The following is a 12,894-nucleotide window of genomic DNA, read 5'->3' on the forward strand; positions in this document are numbered from 1 at the left end:
TTATACATATTCATAAGACATACAGCACAGTCGACTCCAAAATAGTCGACTTGACTCCAAATTTTAGAGGGTGTCATTTTTTTGTCCCGCTTGAGGCGACCCTCATGACTCTGACTCCATTTCCCTGCTAATTTATGTCTGAGGCAACAAAAACGGTAGATAATGTTTGTGGAGAATGGCAATGCATCGCTAGCCCAATCAATTTGTGTTTATGCACATATGCACACATCCTGACATTACGGTTTTTAGTCATTTTGGGACAGTTTGCTATTTTGGAGTCAAGAAAGAGTCGACTCCATCAAACTCTGAAAGCTGGAGTCTGGTTCAACTCCCAAAATCCTTGAGTCACTAGGTGCAGATGTTATTGCACAATGATTCAAGTCCAAAAATTGCCATTTCGGTCAAAGTATGTGTATTTTGGACGATGCATTCTATTTTCTTAGGTCTTAAAACGATTTCCCACGTGCCGTGACGTATGACATTTCAAACAGCTATAGAGTGCGGAGGTGTGTCTTCACTTCTGGGTTCAAAGAAAACGCTCCACATTAATTTTCAATGTTCAATGCTTACAGGAATTTCACAGATTGATATTCTAGCCAGTATCTACAAATTGTACGAAGGAAAAAAAATGTGTGGGTTCATGCTTTCGAATTTGATAAATCACCACTGGGTTAGGGTTACCATGGTTACCATGACCTCCCTGTCCTCTGTTAACGCCAGTCTGTTACCGCATGTGGATGCGGCTGCCAATGACATTGTTGAGATCTTCTCTAACAATGTGGCAAGCTTTGTGCAATCCACAACAGAGTGTGATGTGGAGAGACAGTGACACAGACATCCAGGTAAGTATGGTCAAGTATCGTCCACCATCACCTCAGGGGTCAGACCACTCACAATCACCCACCATTGTCAGGGATATAGTCAGTGATCTCTGGGCAGACCTGCATAGCAGAGAGCCCTGTCCTCTGTGCTGCAGCTGACCCAGCCTCCTGCAGCCCAGACAGGGTTAATGTGACACCCTCCCTCCCTCACCTGACTCTAGATTCCAGCAGTGACAACTACACCTCCCTAGTTACCTTTTTGCTGGTGAGGCTACTATCTGATGTCAATGCCTCCCAGCTGATGGGGTCTGACATTGGAAAGATAGCCAGAGGTCTGGCAGAGAGGATCCTGCTAGAGTTGTATGGTTTCTCAGGCCTCCACAACCTCACTTACCCTGAGGGCATAATAATAAAGAGAATATACAAAAAAGTCTACAAGGAGTTTCTACAGGAGTTTGGCTCTGCGGGTATGCTGCAGGCTGCTCTGACCTCTCAGAGCCCCAGCTTTGACAGTGTTCTGGTCAGGCCATTGTCGAAAGAGCTTGTCGGAGGTCAGACCTTAAGCCATGGTGCTGGAGTCCTCCTCAGCCACTGGACTCGGGTGAGATGGGGGGACTACAATTAAAGTTGTATATGTTGCTATGATGAAATTATTTCTGGGTTGTAATGTAGAACAACGTTATCCCACAGGAGTGAATCCCCTGGGCTGCCAACATTGGGGAGCTTCGGACCCCCAAAAACGAACAGTTGTGAGGTCTGCTCGGGCTAATGCGCAGTCTGGCCGATATGCATGAATAAAAACATTCGTGACACAATTTCAAATATCTTCCCACTTACTTGCACTTCCTGTCCAGCTACTTTCACAAATTCATATTACGAAATATATCACTGACACTGATACACTGACAGTGTAGCCTGCAGTGGCTAAGGTTGCTAGTTACAATTGAATTTTTAGTCACTCAACCATCTTGTAAACAAATCTTTGGCGTTATGCGATGCTCTGGAAAATGCTAACAGTGCCTTCTCTTTCCTACTTACTCTCTTTGGCGGCAGTTTTACTCAGGCAGTTCAGAAGCTACCCATGGATCTTGGTCTTACTAGGAGCCAGCGAGTTTGGGGCGGAAAAGGGACTCAAGAGCGCACAGTACTTACAGATTGTTTTGTATTTAGCTATAGTGTATAGTCAAACAAGTTTGTATTTTTTTCAGGTCAGGTAAAGGGTGACTTGGTCGGTTGTTTTGAACTAACTGCACTGTCTATTGCTGGTTTCGAAGACCATGGCTCCAACTATCCAGACACAAGCCCAGCGAGAGGACGGTCATAGCAGGTACGTCCAGCTAGCTAGCTAAGTAATACGCTTACTTGATTTATTGATAAGGTCAATTATGAGTTATCAGTCATCACGTTTTGCATCAGCCTCATACATGCGACCACAATATATTCACAATTGCTCACTGTAGTGTAATAGCTAGGTAGCTAGCTAACCGACAGTGAATACCGTAACAGTGAACGCAGCTAGCATAATAACATAACATAACGTAGGTAGAGAAACTCATATCTAGCTTTTCATAATTGTATTTCAGTCATTCAGATGAGTCTATTTCTTCCATATTTAGGAGTTCCTCGCACAGAACTGTCCCAGAGAGGTAAGTAAACTTTTAAAATCCTTCTGCAAGATGTCAGCAATTCTGTATTCCATCATCGAGCCGTTATCGTTGATATTGAACATGTTTGATCCATGTTTTTGCGTTTGATTTGAACTACTATCATGAGTTGTGTGTATTTTGATCATGTGTGACTGAGATTGTCCCAATTCATCTCCTAGGTCTGGAGTGGTGTGTCGGGTGAAGTACTGCAACAGCCTGCCTGATATCCCTTTTGATCCTAAATTCATCACATATCCATTTGACCAGCACAGGTAAATGCCAGTATCACTAACCAGCAGACATACTTTCAAATACTTTTGAGCATTTGCTTGAGCCTACATGGAGTGCCAGATGGATGAGTTTTGCACTGCTGGGATTATTCCATTAATAGAAATAAATTCAATTATGTTTTAATTTTCCACTGGATCCATTGTCTCAGGCAAACTTATCCAAGCACAGCTAACTATTTTGAATTGAGATGTTTTTTTTACCTTGATTTTGACAGGTTTGTGCAGTACAAGGCCACGTCGTTAGAGAAGCAACACAAACATGAACTGCTGACTGAGCCTGACCTCGGGGTCACCATAGACCTCATCAATCCAGACACCTATCGCATCGACCCCAGCAGTACGTCTCTGAAACGGAGCATGCACTTCTATTACACCACTCATGTAACACTTGTGCACTCTCCCCACATGAATTTTGATGCTGTAAATAGCCCATGCTCACACCCAGTCCATGCTTTTAAATCTTTATGAGTTCACCAGTGCACATTTCATGGAAATGATAGATAATTAGACATCAGTGTCTTTTTCCCCATGGCTACTTGAGGTTTGTGCTTGAGAAGCAGTGATAATTGAGATTCATTTCTTCCCCCCTCCCCCCCCCCCCCCAGTTCTTTTAGATCCAGCTGATGAGAAGTTATTGGAAGAGGACATCCAGGCTCCGTCCAGTTCTAAAAGGTTTGGAGACAAACTACACATTATGTAGTATTGAATATGATTGGGGTGGTATAACTGTTATAGCATTGTGACTGCCATGGGCACCTGGTCCTAGCATAGATTTTTTTCTTATGATGACTGATGTGTAGATGATTCACTTACCCTAGACAAATGGATAAAAGCGTCTGCTTAATGTCAACAAAAAAAATAAAATAAATGTAAATGTGAGCCTTCAAATGTTTTTCACTCAGATCTCAGCAGCATGCCAAGGTGGTCCCATGGATGAGGAAAACAGAGTACATCTCTACAGAGTTCAACAGATATGGAGTCTCCAACGAGAAGGTGGAAGTCAAGTGAGTATGACCTAAATGGCTAGCTGCCCTCCACATTGTGGGACCACTCCCCTGTACATAATGCACCCCACACCCCTGAAATATTTTGGTTTCTATTGACAATTTTGGTGCAAAAAGGCCTGGATCTAGCTTCCGGGAGCCTTTGTGCCGCACTTGGCAATAATCTGAAAAGAACTGCATCCCAATTTGTCTCTGATATATGTAATCTTTCCTCAGGATTGGTGTGTCTGTCAAACAACAGTTCACAGAGGAGGAGATCTACAAGGACAGAGACAGCCAAATTGCTGCCATTGAGAAGACGTTTGAGGATGCACAGAAACCGGTAAGTGAGCTGTGTTGAGCTCTGCACAAACAGAACCCACTCCATATTCAATTCATACAGATCAAACTACATAAGTCTAACTACACATGCCTATGCCCAGCTATACAGAGATTCCATAATGTACACACACCCACACCAAGTGCAAGGCACCCTTACTCTGCAGTGAAATTATAAACTCAGATCATCATTATAAACTGACATTTGAATATACACGGTGGTATTTCTCTCTGGTCCCCCCCCCCCCCCCAGATCGCACAGCACTACAGCAAACCCAGAGTCGTTCCCGTGGAGGTGATGCCTGTCTTCCCTGACTTCAAGGTGAGCCTCACTTACACTCAAGACACTCTTTACATACACAGTGTTTGGATATTTTCTTTTCAAAATGTACTTTTCTTACACTGTTGCAGCGAATGTGGTGCATGTGTATCCAGGATAGCACAGTGCAGCTTAGCTCGGTTTGGCTCATTAGTTGGAAAAGGGTGTAAAACACTGAGAATGTGACACGCTTCTGCACAAGCCTTGACTGTCCACCTGCTTCATTCCCATTGGCTCTGTTCCAGTGGGAACTCATTGGTTCCTGTTGCTGTCCCACATTAGAACTGAAGGTGTTGCTGTTGGTAAAGTAATTGTGTGTGTGTGTGTGTGTGTGTGTGTGTGCGCGTGTGCGTGTGCGCGTGTGCGTGTGCGCTGTGCTCTCTGCTCCCCAGATGTGGATCAACCCATGTGCTCAAGTTATCTTTGACTCCGACCCTGCGCCCAAAGACATGACGGCACCTGCAGGTGTGGAGATGATGTCACAAGCCATGATTAGGTGTGTACTAGAAAACATCAGCACCTTTTTCGCCTATATATCTGTCTCTGGCCGTGTCCAAATATCCAAACATATGTCCATAATATTTACTGTCTAGTAAGCGAAACGTGTATTGGATTACTGATTCCAGTCTTTATTGTTGCACCCTGCAGAGGTATGATGGATGAGGAAGGAAATCAGTTTGTGGCCTACTTCCTGCCCAATGAGGAAACTATTCGCAAACGCAAGAGGGATGTGGAAGAGGAGCTGGACTTCATGCCTGATGACTTGTGAGTAATCAAATGGGATCTTAAGTGGACAGAACACACACACTCCCATTTATTTTCATGTGAACTGTATTATCCAGTATCCTACATTGTGGACTTGCACCTGCTGATTTTGCGCCTGTCTATTTTGATTATGTAGTCCTGCATTACTTTCTTTCACATTGTCCAAATACTGCCTTGCAATTTGAGCGACTGCACGGACATTCCATGTAGCCTTTATGATAACGTAACTTTTGACTGGCTGTGAAAAACGTTTACTTTGCACTTGAGATCACAAGGATGTTTTCTGCACGGTACAGGTATGACTACAAGATAGCCAGGGAGTACAACTGGAACGTGAAGAACAAAGCTAGCAAGGGCTACGAGGAGAACTACTTCTTTATCTTCAGAGACGGAGACGGGGTCTACTACAACGAGCTGGAGACCAGGTAACCACAGGGCACAGTGTGGGGCTTGTTTGTTAATTCACGCTAAAATGGGATTTATCTGAGGGTGAAGTGGACGTGGACGACAAACAAAAGCTGCTCGGGAGTGAATGTACACACAGTGCTTCTCCCCCCCCCCCCATGCCAAGTCATTTCATCTTAGATACATTTCAATAGAAAATGTGCCTCAACCTTGAAGATGTTATTTGAACTGTAATATTCTGAACAGTATTCTCACTTTACCTTGGGGTTTGTATAGTTCAGTTGTTGGTGGTGGTGGTGGTCGTCTTGTGTTCTGACCGTTGTCCTCTATCGCAGAGTGCGGCTGAGCAAGAGGAGAGCTAAGGCTGGAGCGATGTCGACCACTAACGCTGTGCTGGTGTGTAAGCACAGAGACATGAATGAGAAGGAGCTGGAAGCTCAGGTGAGATTTCTACCTACTGTAGCCCCCCCCCCCCCCCCCCCCCCCCGTCTTTGTGTCGGACTCCTTTCACAGGCTATATCAGGATGTACATTACTTGCCACCTTTCTTTCAACAGAACATTACTTATAGATCAGTTTAAAGTGTACTAGTTGACTACTTTTTGTATATTTAAAACAATAAAATGTTATTATTTGAATGGTTTTAAAGCAATTTATCACATATTGAACATGAGTTCAAATCCGTGAGTTGTAATGATGACAACCCTCTTCTTTGTGGCCATCAGGACGCGCGCAAGGCTCAGCTGGAGAACCATGAGCCGGAAGATGAGGAGGAGGACCTGGACTTAAAAGACTTGCAGGACTCTGGTCAGTCTCCTCTGACTGCATACTGTAGTCTCTTCCCTATTTCACCACTACTTCTTAAAGGGGCAATCAGGGATTCAAACAACAACAAAGCAGTTACCCTGCCACCTTTTTTTGTAAACAGTTGAGGGATGGGGCTGGAGAAATGTAACCACTCCCATATTCATAGACAGAGCTATGGATGCAAGGACTGACCGTCCATGAGATCCAAACGATAGTTTTAACCATGTTTTTGAAGCTATACAGTTTGTTTGCTCTTACATAGTGTAAGACCAAACAATGGAGTAAAAACATGCTTATATGTTCATGGTAAGATAGTTGAACTAAGCCCATGAGGCATTTATAAGTTCTTCTAGAACCAATGGCTATATATCATTGATTTAAATCCAAAAAGTAATGTAACCAATCCCAGATTACCCCTTTTAACAACAACAGTTAATTCAATTTAGTCTTCTTCTGTGATTCACTACGTCTTCACAACATTATATCAGGTGTCACTCGGAAACTACACTGGCGCGTGCACCAATCATTCTATTTGAGACGTGGGGGGGGGGGGGGGGACTTGCAGACGGTTGAAATAGAATGGGAGCATAAACTGACGAAGCAACGCTTGCATGTTGTTGCCAGCGTGGTTCCTGTGTTATGTCTGGGTACATCATCGTCATTCCTTACGCGTCTGGATCCTCCTGTTTCATCCTCTCCCTAGGTGATGACAAGGAGAAAGGCAGCGAGAGCGAGGCGGAGAACTCCGACAGCGAGTCTGAGCGGGAGGACGAGGAAGGAGAGCGCAGGCCAGAGGAAGAAGGGGAGGAAGAAGAAGAAGGAAAACGGAGAAGGAAGACCAGTGAGGGAAGCGAAAGCAGCGAGGAGAGGAACAGGGAGTTGCGGGATGAGGAGGAGATCTTCGGCAGCGACGACGACAGCGAAGATCACAACAATGACGAGCCCAAGAACGGCGCGCGTAGCAGTGGGGAGGAGGGCAGCGGGAGTGAGGAGGAGGAGGGGGACAGGGGGAGGAGGAGGAGGAGGAGTGGCAGCCGCAGCCCATCCCCTGCCCACAGCAGCAACAGCGACCGCTCGGAGGGCCGAGCCCAGAGCGGGAGCGGCAGTGAGCAGGGCTCAGACTCCAGCGACGGCAGCGAGAGCGAATGAGATGCTTTGCCTTGTTGCTGTGACAACAAAACCGACCTACCACGCCTCTCTCCTGAGTGCCGGCCCCAACCAGTCCTGTCTGAAGAGCTCCACCCTCATCATGACAGTCCTATTTCTATTACTGGCTCAGATTTGGGCTAGGGTCTCTTTGGTGTTTGTTTTCTAAAGGGATATTTTACACCTTTTATAGTCAGGTAGTCTATGGGCCAAAAGAAACTGTTATCCGTGGGAACTTTTTTGTTGTTCCCTAATCGCTCCCTTTGATTTTTGGAACCATCTGACTATTAAGTTGTAAAATATTGAACTATCCCTTTAATGAGAGATATACAAATTCTGAGGGATTTCAACAAAGGGTACCTGTAAATGTCAGTTACTCAATTCTGTAAACAAAAATAACTTTTGCTGCTGATGTAGCTGGAGCCAGCATTGTAGTAGTTGTGTGTACAGTACATAATTGTACACGATCCTTCCTTTAAAGTTGTGAGAGAAGCAGAGGAAAATTTTTGGTTGGACTTTTCAATGCATTCACGTGTTGAACTGGAGTTTGTTTCTTTGTTTCGCTAACGTTTGAGGCTACATTGCATTATAAATGTCTTTGGAAAAGCGAATAAAGTGTGATGAGATTTTGTAAAGAACTGTTGCTTTTTTAATGTTTTTGTAGTGTCAAAATACTGCAATACGATTCTTGTTCAGTCCTTTTCCCCAGAAATTACAGTGAACCTGTATGATTGACACATTTCCCTTATGAACAGATAGACATTGTATATAAACAGCAGTTTGCTTCCACCTTCTCTAAAGTTCTCTTTGAAATGCAGGTACTGTTAAATGTTAAATATTTTCTTTCAGTTGTGGTGGCAACGTTTTATTTTTTAACGTTGCCATTCACAACTAATAAGTTAAGAATTGAAGTAAACTTGACATTAACACGACACAAACAGCATTTATTGCAGAACTAATTAAGTATTACCAGTGCATGCATGTTTGCAAAGATTTACGATGAAGACCAAATATTTTGCAGATGAATATGATATTTAGACTGGTTAAGGAGGAGACCTGAGGCAGAGCTGCAATCATATATCAGTTTGATACAGAGCTCTGGGTACAAGCAGTCAAAGAGATGCAAAGGCTAGTACAAACTGAAACTTCCCATTCTCCAGATTGTATTGACTTGTTCAATTATGTATGCGTACATCAGTAAAGTTCAGCTAATATCAAGCATTCAAGCAGGCCATTTAATGACGTGATTATAAAGAAAACGAAAAGGATAAGTGTAGGTCCACACAGGCCTTCAACAGAAAATGTCATCAACGAAAGAAAGATAATTTGTCTTTCAGCCACTCCTCTGACAAGTCATCGATATTTCTGGTTTCAAAAACCTATTGAGAAAACAGGGAGGGGTCAGATTAAACATGCATGTTTCTGTGATTAACACCTTATTTTTTCTAATTTGAGGGTTATGCGCAATCCATTGTATTTATTGTAAGCCATTAAAGAGATAATATGGGGTCTTCGCGACCATGGGCCCCAATTTGCTTCCGCTAAAGAGCGCTGCGCAACTCCTCACTTTTAGTGGGCATGTCAAGTGAACAGGTAATAATAAATATTTGCCACGGATAGCTTTGATTTGCCTACTTTCTGTAACGAGCTACGATTTCACAACAGAGTGGCGGTATATCGACCAGGAGAAATCAATACGCCAATACTATAGCCAATCAAAACATTGGTGGGGAGCTATTACTTTTAAACACAATCGCTCCACAATTACTGCAGATTTTGCAAGCCCATTATATGCTGTAGTACAGTGAAAATGTCATGTGTAGCTCCTTTAAGTTGACAGAAAAATAAATGAGTACCACCTTAGTGAGTTCTGCTGTTTGGACCAGTTGGTTCTTGCTGCCTGCATACATCATTTGCTGCTCAGGCTTGCACCCTGTGAAGATGAATGTGTATTGTTAGACCAAGACCAATGTCCACCGACCCTATTATTCAAGATCTCACTATATTGGAGGTTAATAAACTTTGAAAAAGTTGATGGCTGCACTTTTAGTCATCATCATTTCCTATTTTCAACAAAGATATTGATCCACAATCGTTCCACAAGTCACTTTATAGCAGTGCAGATACTTCACCCACTTCTGTTGTTAACAGAAACATGGCGAATCACTCACCCACTGGACTTGAGAATATGAAACACAGAGGATAGGACACTCTGCCGTCTGCATGGATGTATTTGTAGCTGTAGACAATGAATGTGCGCTTTTGTCAAGGAACTCCAATCAATGGACAATACTAACCCAACACTGGCACAGTGTTGTTGAATCTTAAGGTAATACATGTCTGTGCTGTATAAATAACCCCAACCTTAGGGTTAGGGTTAGGTAATATGGCAGACAAATTGTTCCATTCTGGACTATTGAATCCATTTGACATCAGCCCCTCTACTGTGTCTATCTCTATGGACCCACAATTCTGTAAGGATATCTGGGCTGCCGCTCTGGAAGTTCATTCCTCAAGTCATCCATGGAGATATCCTGAAGTTTGAGAGAGGCGTTCCGGGTGTTACATGTATTGATACAGTTGTATTGATACAAGTTGTGAATATTTTTGACTCAGAAGTGAACATTCAATAGGTTTCATGACTTGCCTCATACTCTTCCTCCAGGATCACAATCTGTCTCTCCATGTCAATTTTCACTGAGAGAACAGAATAATCATTATAAATGTTTGTTTCTCTTTTACTGGCTTGCTAGATAAAACCTTTTGTATTTATAAGCCTTTTGTTGTCTGACAAGTATAACTGAGATTCATCTTGGTTACCAGACCATACCCAAACCAAATAGTAATTAAATAGTAACAGATTGGAAGTTAAACAGATGAGTAAAACAGATGAACAGATATACCATTACACTTACTCAAGATGGCAGCATTGTTAGTCTCTTTTCGGAATCTGAACTTCTTCAGTTTTTCCTTCAGACTGTCATCCACCTCGCATACAACAAGAGAGCTTGACTGAAATATACAATAAAAACAAGTGTTTCAAGTCTGGTTGTAAATGTTTTTACACATTCTATCATGTGTCTGCTAAATGGCATATATCACAAAAAGTTGTAGATTATTGCAATGTAGAATTATCAACTAAAGCTTAGCAACCCCATGATGCTATCGCAAACTGCATCATTGACAACACTGATCTCAACGTCACATTATACTGAGTCTATAAGCACATAAAAACAGAGAGAGAGAAAGAGGAGGAGGGCGGGGCAGGCATTTTAGAGCATCAGTTTTTAATTTCAGATGAGCAGATTGCCTGAATACATTCTTGTGAGCTGTTCACAAAATCATCAAGTGACAGATTGAGGCCAGGAAGTGCTTTTTGTTGCATCATGGGACGATGCAGCTTCCTGTGTCAAGAGGCTGTGTGTGTGTGTGGGGAGAATGAGAGATGGCTCAAGGGTCGCAAAGATAGATTTGCACCTGCTTAAAAATCTTTTTAACATACTTTATACTGGCAAAGATCACCTACCCTACCTGAAGACATGTTCTTAAAAAGGTGTAACATCATACAAATCAGTCATCCATACCATTCTGAAGTGAAGAGGTCCTGTTCTGCCTTCCTGTCACCAATGACACTGCCTTGCTGTTTAGGTAGTTCCTTCTCTGCCAAAACCTTGTGACAGGATGCTAACCAACTCTCAAGATCCTCCCCTTTTAACGCAGAGAATCGGGAAGGGCAGACATTTATAGAGTAACAATGTAGCAATGTAGGGTAGGGTAGGGTAGGGTAGGGTAGAAACAGAAACAACGCTGCTTAATAAATAGGACTCTTAAAAGAAACAACTTGTGTGTACATGTATGTACTGTTGGCCTATGTACAAGACAATGATTTGAGGAGATGTCTCAAAATGTACATTTCTGGTATATAATCCCTAAAAATTCTGCTATAGGCCTATATGTGTATATTGAGAATATTATTATAGTAGCAATAGTGAGAAAATAATATATATTTTTTTATATATATTAAAATAATTTGTATATTATCTTTACCCAGGTTTGTTTGATTCAATTGAAGATAGCCATTATTTGAAGATGGCAATTCTTTGATTCAGTAAAACATGAATGGATCAGACAATTTCCAAATTCAATGCTTAATTTATACCTTAACCGTGTATACATCATCAAAGCCTTCAATGTGGTTTGGGCTTCATCATTGTGATTCATTAGTCTGCAGCCCTCCGTACCAGCTAATGTGGTATGTCTGGAAAAATGGATCCAGCTTTTGAGAACTTCGAGAGGGGAGAAAATAATCTTCCGGGGAGGCAGACATTCTTCTGCCAAATGATGAGTTTAGGTAGGTAGGGTTCAGAATTAAATGGAGGAATCAGCAAAGGGGGCTCAGAGGAGTAGTCATATTTCCATTCTGTCTATAGGACTCGGAGAGCCAATAGTTCAGCATATGGGTTACCCGGGAGCTATGCCATTTGTGGGAGGCAACAGGTTGTTTATTCCACTGTGTTTTGTTGTAATTTAGTAATTTGACATGTTTTAGCTGATATATGACATCCTGGTGCTGCACAATGATTCATGTCAGAAAATTGCCATTTAGATCAAAGTATGTGTATTTTGGGCGATATATAAGATTTTCTTAGTTCCTCCTAAAACGCACTGTGCCATGTGCTGTGTCATATGCCATTTCATACAGCTACAGAGCTCCAAGGTGTGACTGTGCTTGCTTGTTTGTAAAGTTAGCGCTTCCTAAACCCACAACACATTTTATTGAGAATTGCTCCTAGCTATATCTGTTACTTTTCCAAATAGTGCTGTGAATGACTAACATCACCATCTGTTCTTTGAGCATTTTTTTCAAGAAAAGTCAAGAAGCGAAGCTTACTGGCGTGGGCCTTTAATTGTCAGACAAACACTGCATGTGTCCAAGATGGCGCCAACGATTGATGGTTGATCTACAAGCTCCTCCTCATCAACTTTGTATTTTGCTTAGTGTTAATTTTACATCTTTTTGTACATACTGTTTCTTTGACCATTTGTTACCGCTAAGCACTTTTGGACATAAGAGCAACTCTCAACTCGGACTTGCCAAACCTGGAATCTGCTGCCACCACCGAATATCCATTCACTTGCATACCTGGCTCTACCTGTGGGAGTCGTAAGTGGCACTGGCGCAAGCAGGGAAGGCGAACTGGCATTGTGGTGAAGCGAAAACGACATGGAAATCGTCCCCCCTTTCGGAGTATTCTTCTGGCCAGTGACTGGCAATGCCCAGTCACTGGACAATAAGATGAACGAATTCAGGGGGGCTTACTTTCCAACGGAACAGTAAGAATTGCAACGTCCTGGTTTTTCCTGGCTTGACCCA

General features: G+C 42.7%; 2 protein-coding genes across 3 annotated transcripts; one reads left to right on the forward strand and one right to left on the reverse strand.

Annotated features, from left to right (window-relative positions):
- Window positions 1-1,923: 1,923 nt before the first annotated feature.
- On the forward strand, window positions 1,924-8,152 carry paf1 (PAF1 homolog, Paf1/RNA polymerase II complex component). 2 transcript variants are annotated; one of them, XM_083685467.1, is made up of 15 exons: window positions 1,924-1,965; window positions 2,096-2,148; window positions 2,438-2,467; window positions 2,647-2,739; window positions 2,973-3,094; window positions 3,363-3,429; window positions 3,660-3,761; window positions 3,978-4,083; window positions 4,333-4,401; window positions 4,791-4,894; window positions 5,047-5,163; window positions 5,460-5,588; window positions 5,904-6,009; window positions 6,293-6,374; window positions 7,078-8,152. In XM_083685467.1, exons 2-15 carry the CDS (start codon window positions 2,099-2,101, stop codon window positions 7,521-7,523), a joined length of 1,623 nt encoding a protein of 540 aa, XP_083541593.1. In that variant the 5' UTR covers window positions 1,924-1,965; window positions 2,096-2,098; the 3' UTR covers window positions 7,524-8,152. The 2 variants fall into 2 exon arrangements, with proteins under 2 accessions (XP_083541593.1, XP_083541594.1); XM_083685468.1 differs by having other exon boundaries at window positions 1,925-2,148.
- A 126-nt stretch (window positions 8,153-8,278) lies between these two features.
- gmfg (glia maturation factor, gamma) lies at window positions 8,279-11,178 on the reverse strand. Its single transcript, XM_083685348.1, has 7 exons — window positions 11,105-11,178; window positions 10,436-10,532; window positions 10,168-10,217; window positions 10,003-10,054; window positions 9,692-9,772; window positions 9,380-9,453; window positions 8,279-8,899 (listed from the first exon to the last, which is right to left on the reverse strand). The coding sequence occupies exons 1-7, from the start codon at window positions 11,105-11,107 to the stop codon at window positions 8,828-8,830; spliced, it is 429 nt and encodes a 142-aa protein (XP_083541474.1). The 5' UTR covers window positions 11,108-11,178; the 3' UTR covers window positions 8,279-8,827.
- Window positions 11,179-12,894: the final 1,716 nt, after the last annotated feature.

Source organism: Argentina silus (genome assembly GCF_951799395.1).
Source record: "Argentina silus genome assembly, chromosome: 14".
Lineage (NCBI taxonomy): Eukaryota > Metazoa > Chordata > Actinopteri > Argentiniformes > Argentinidae > Argentina > Argentina silus.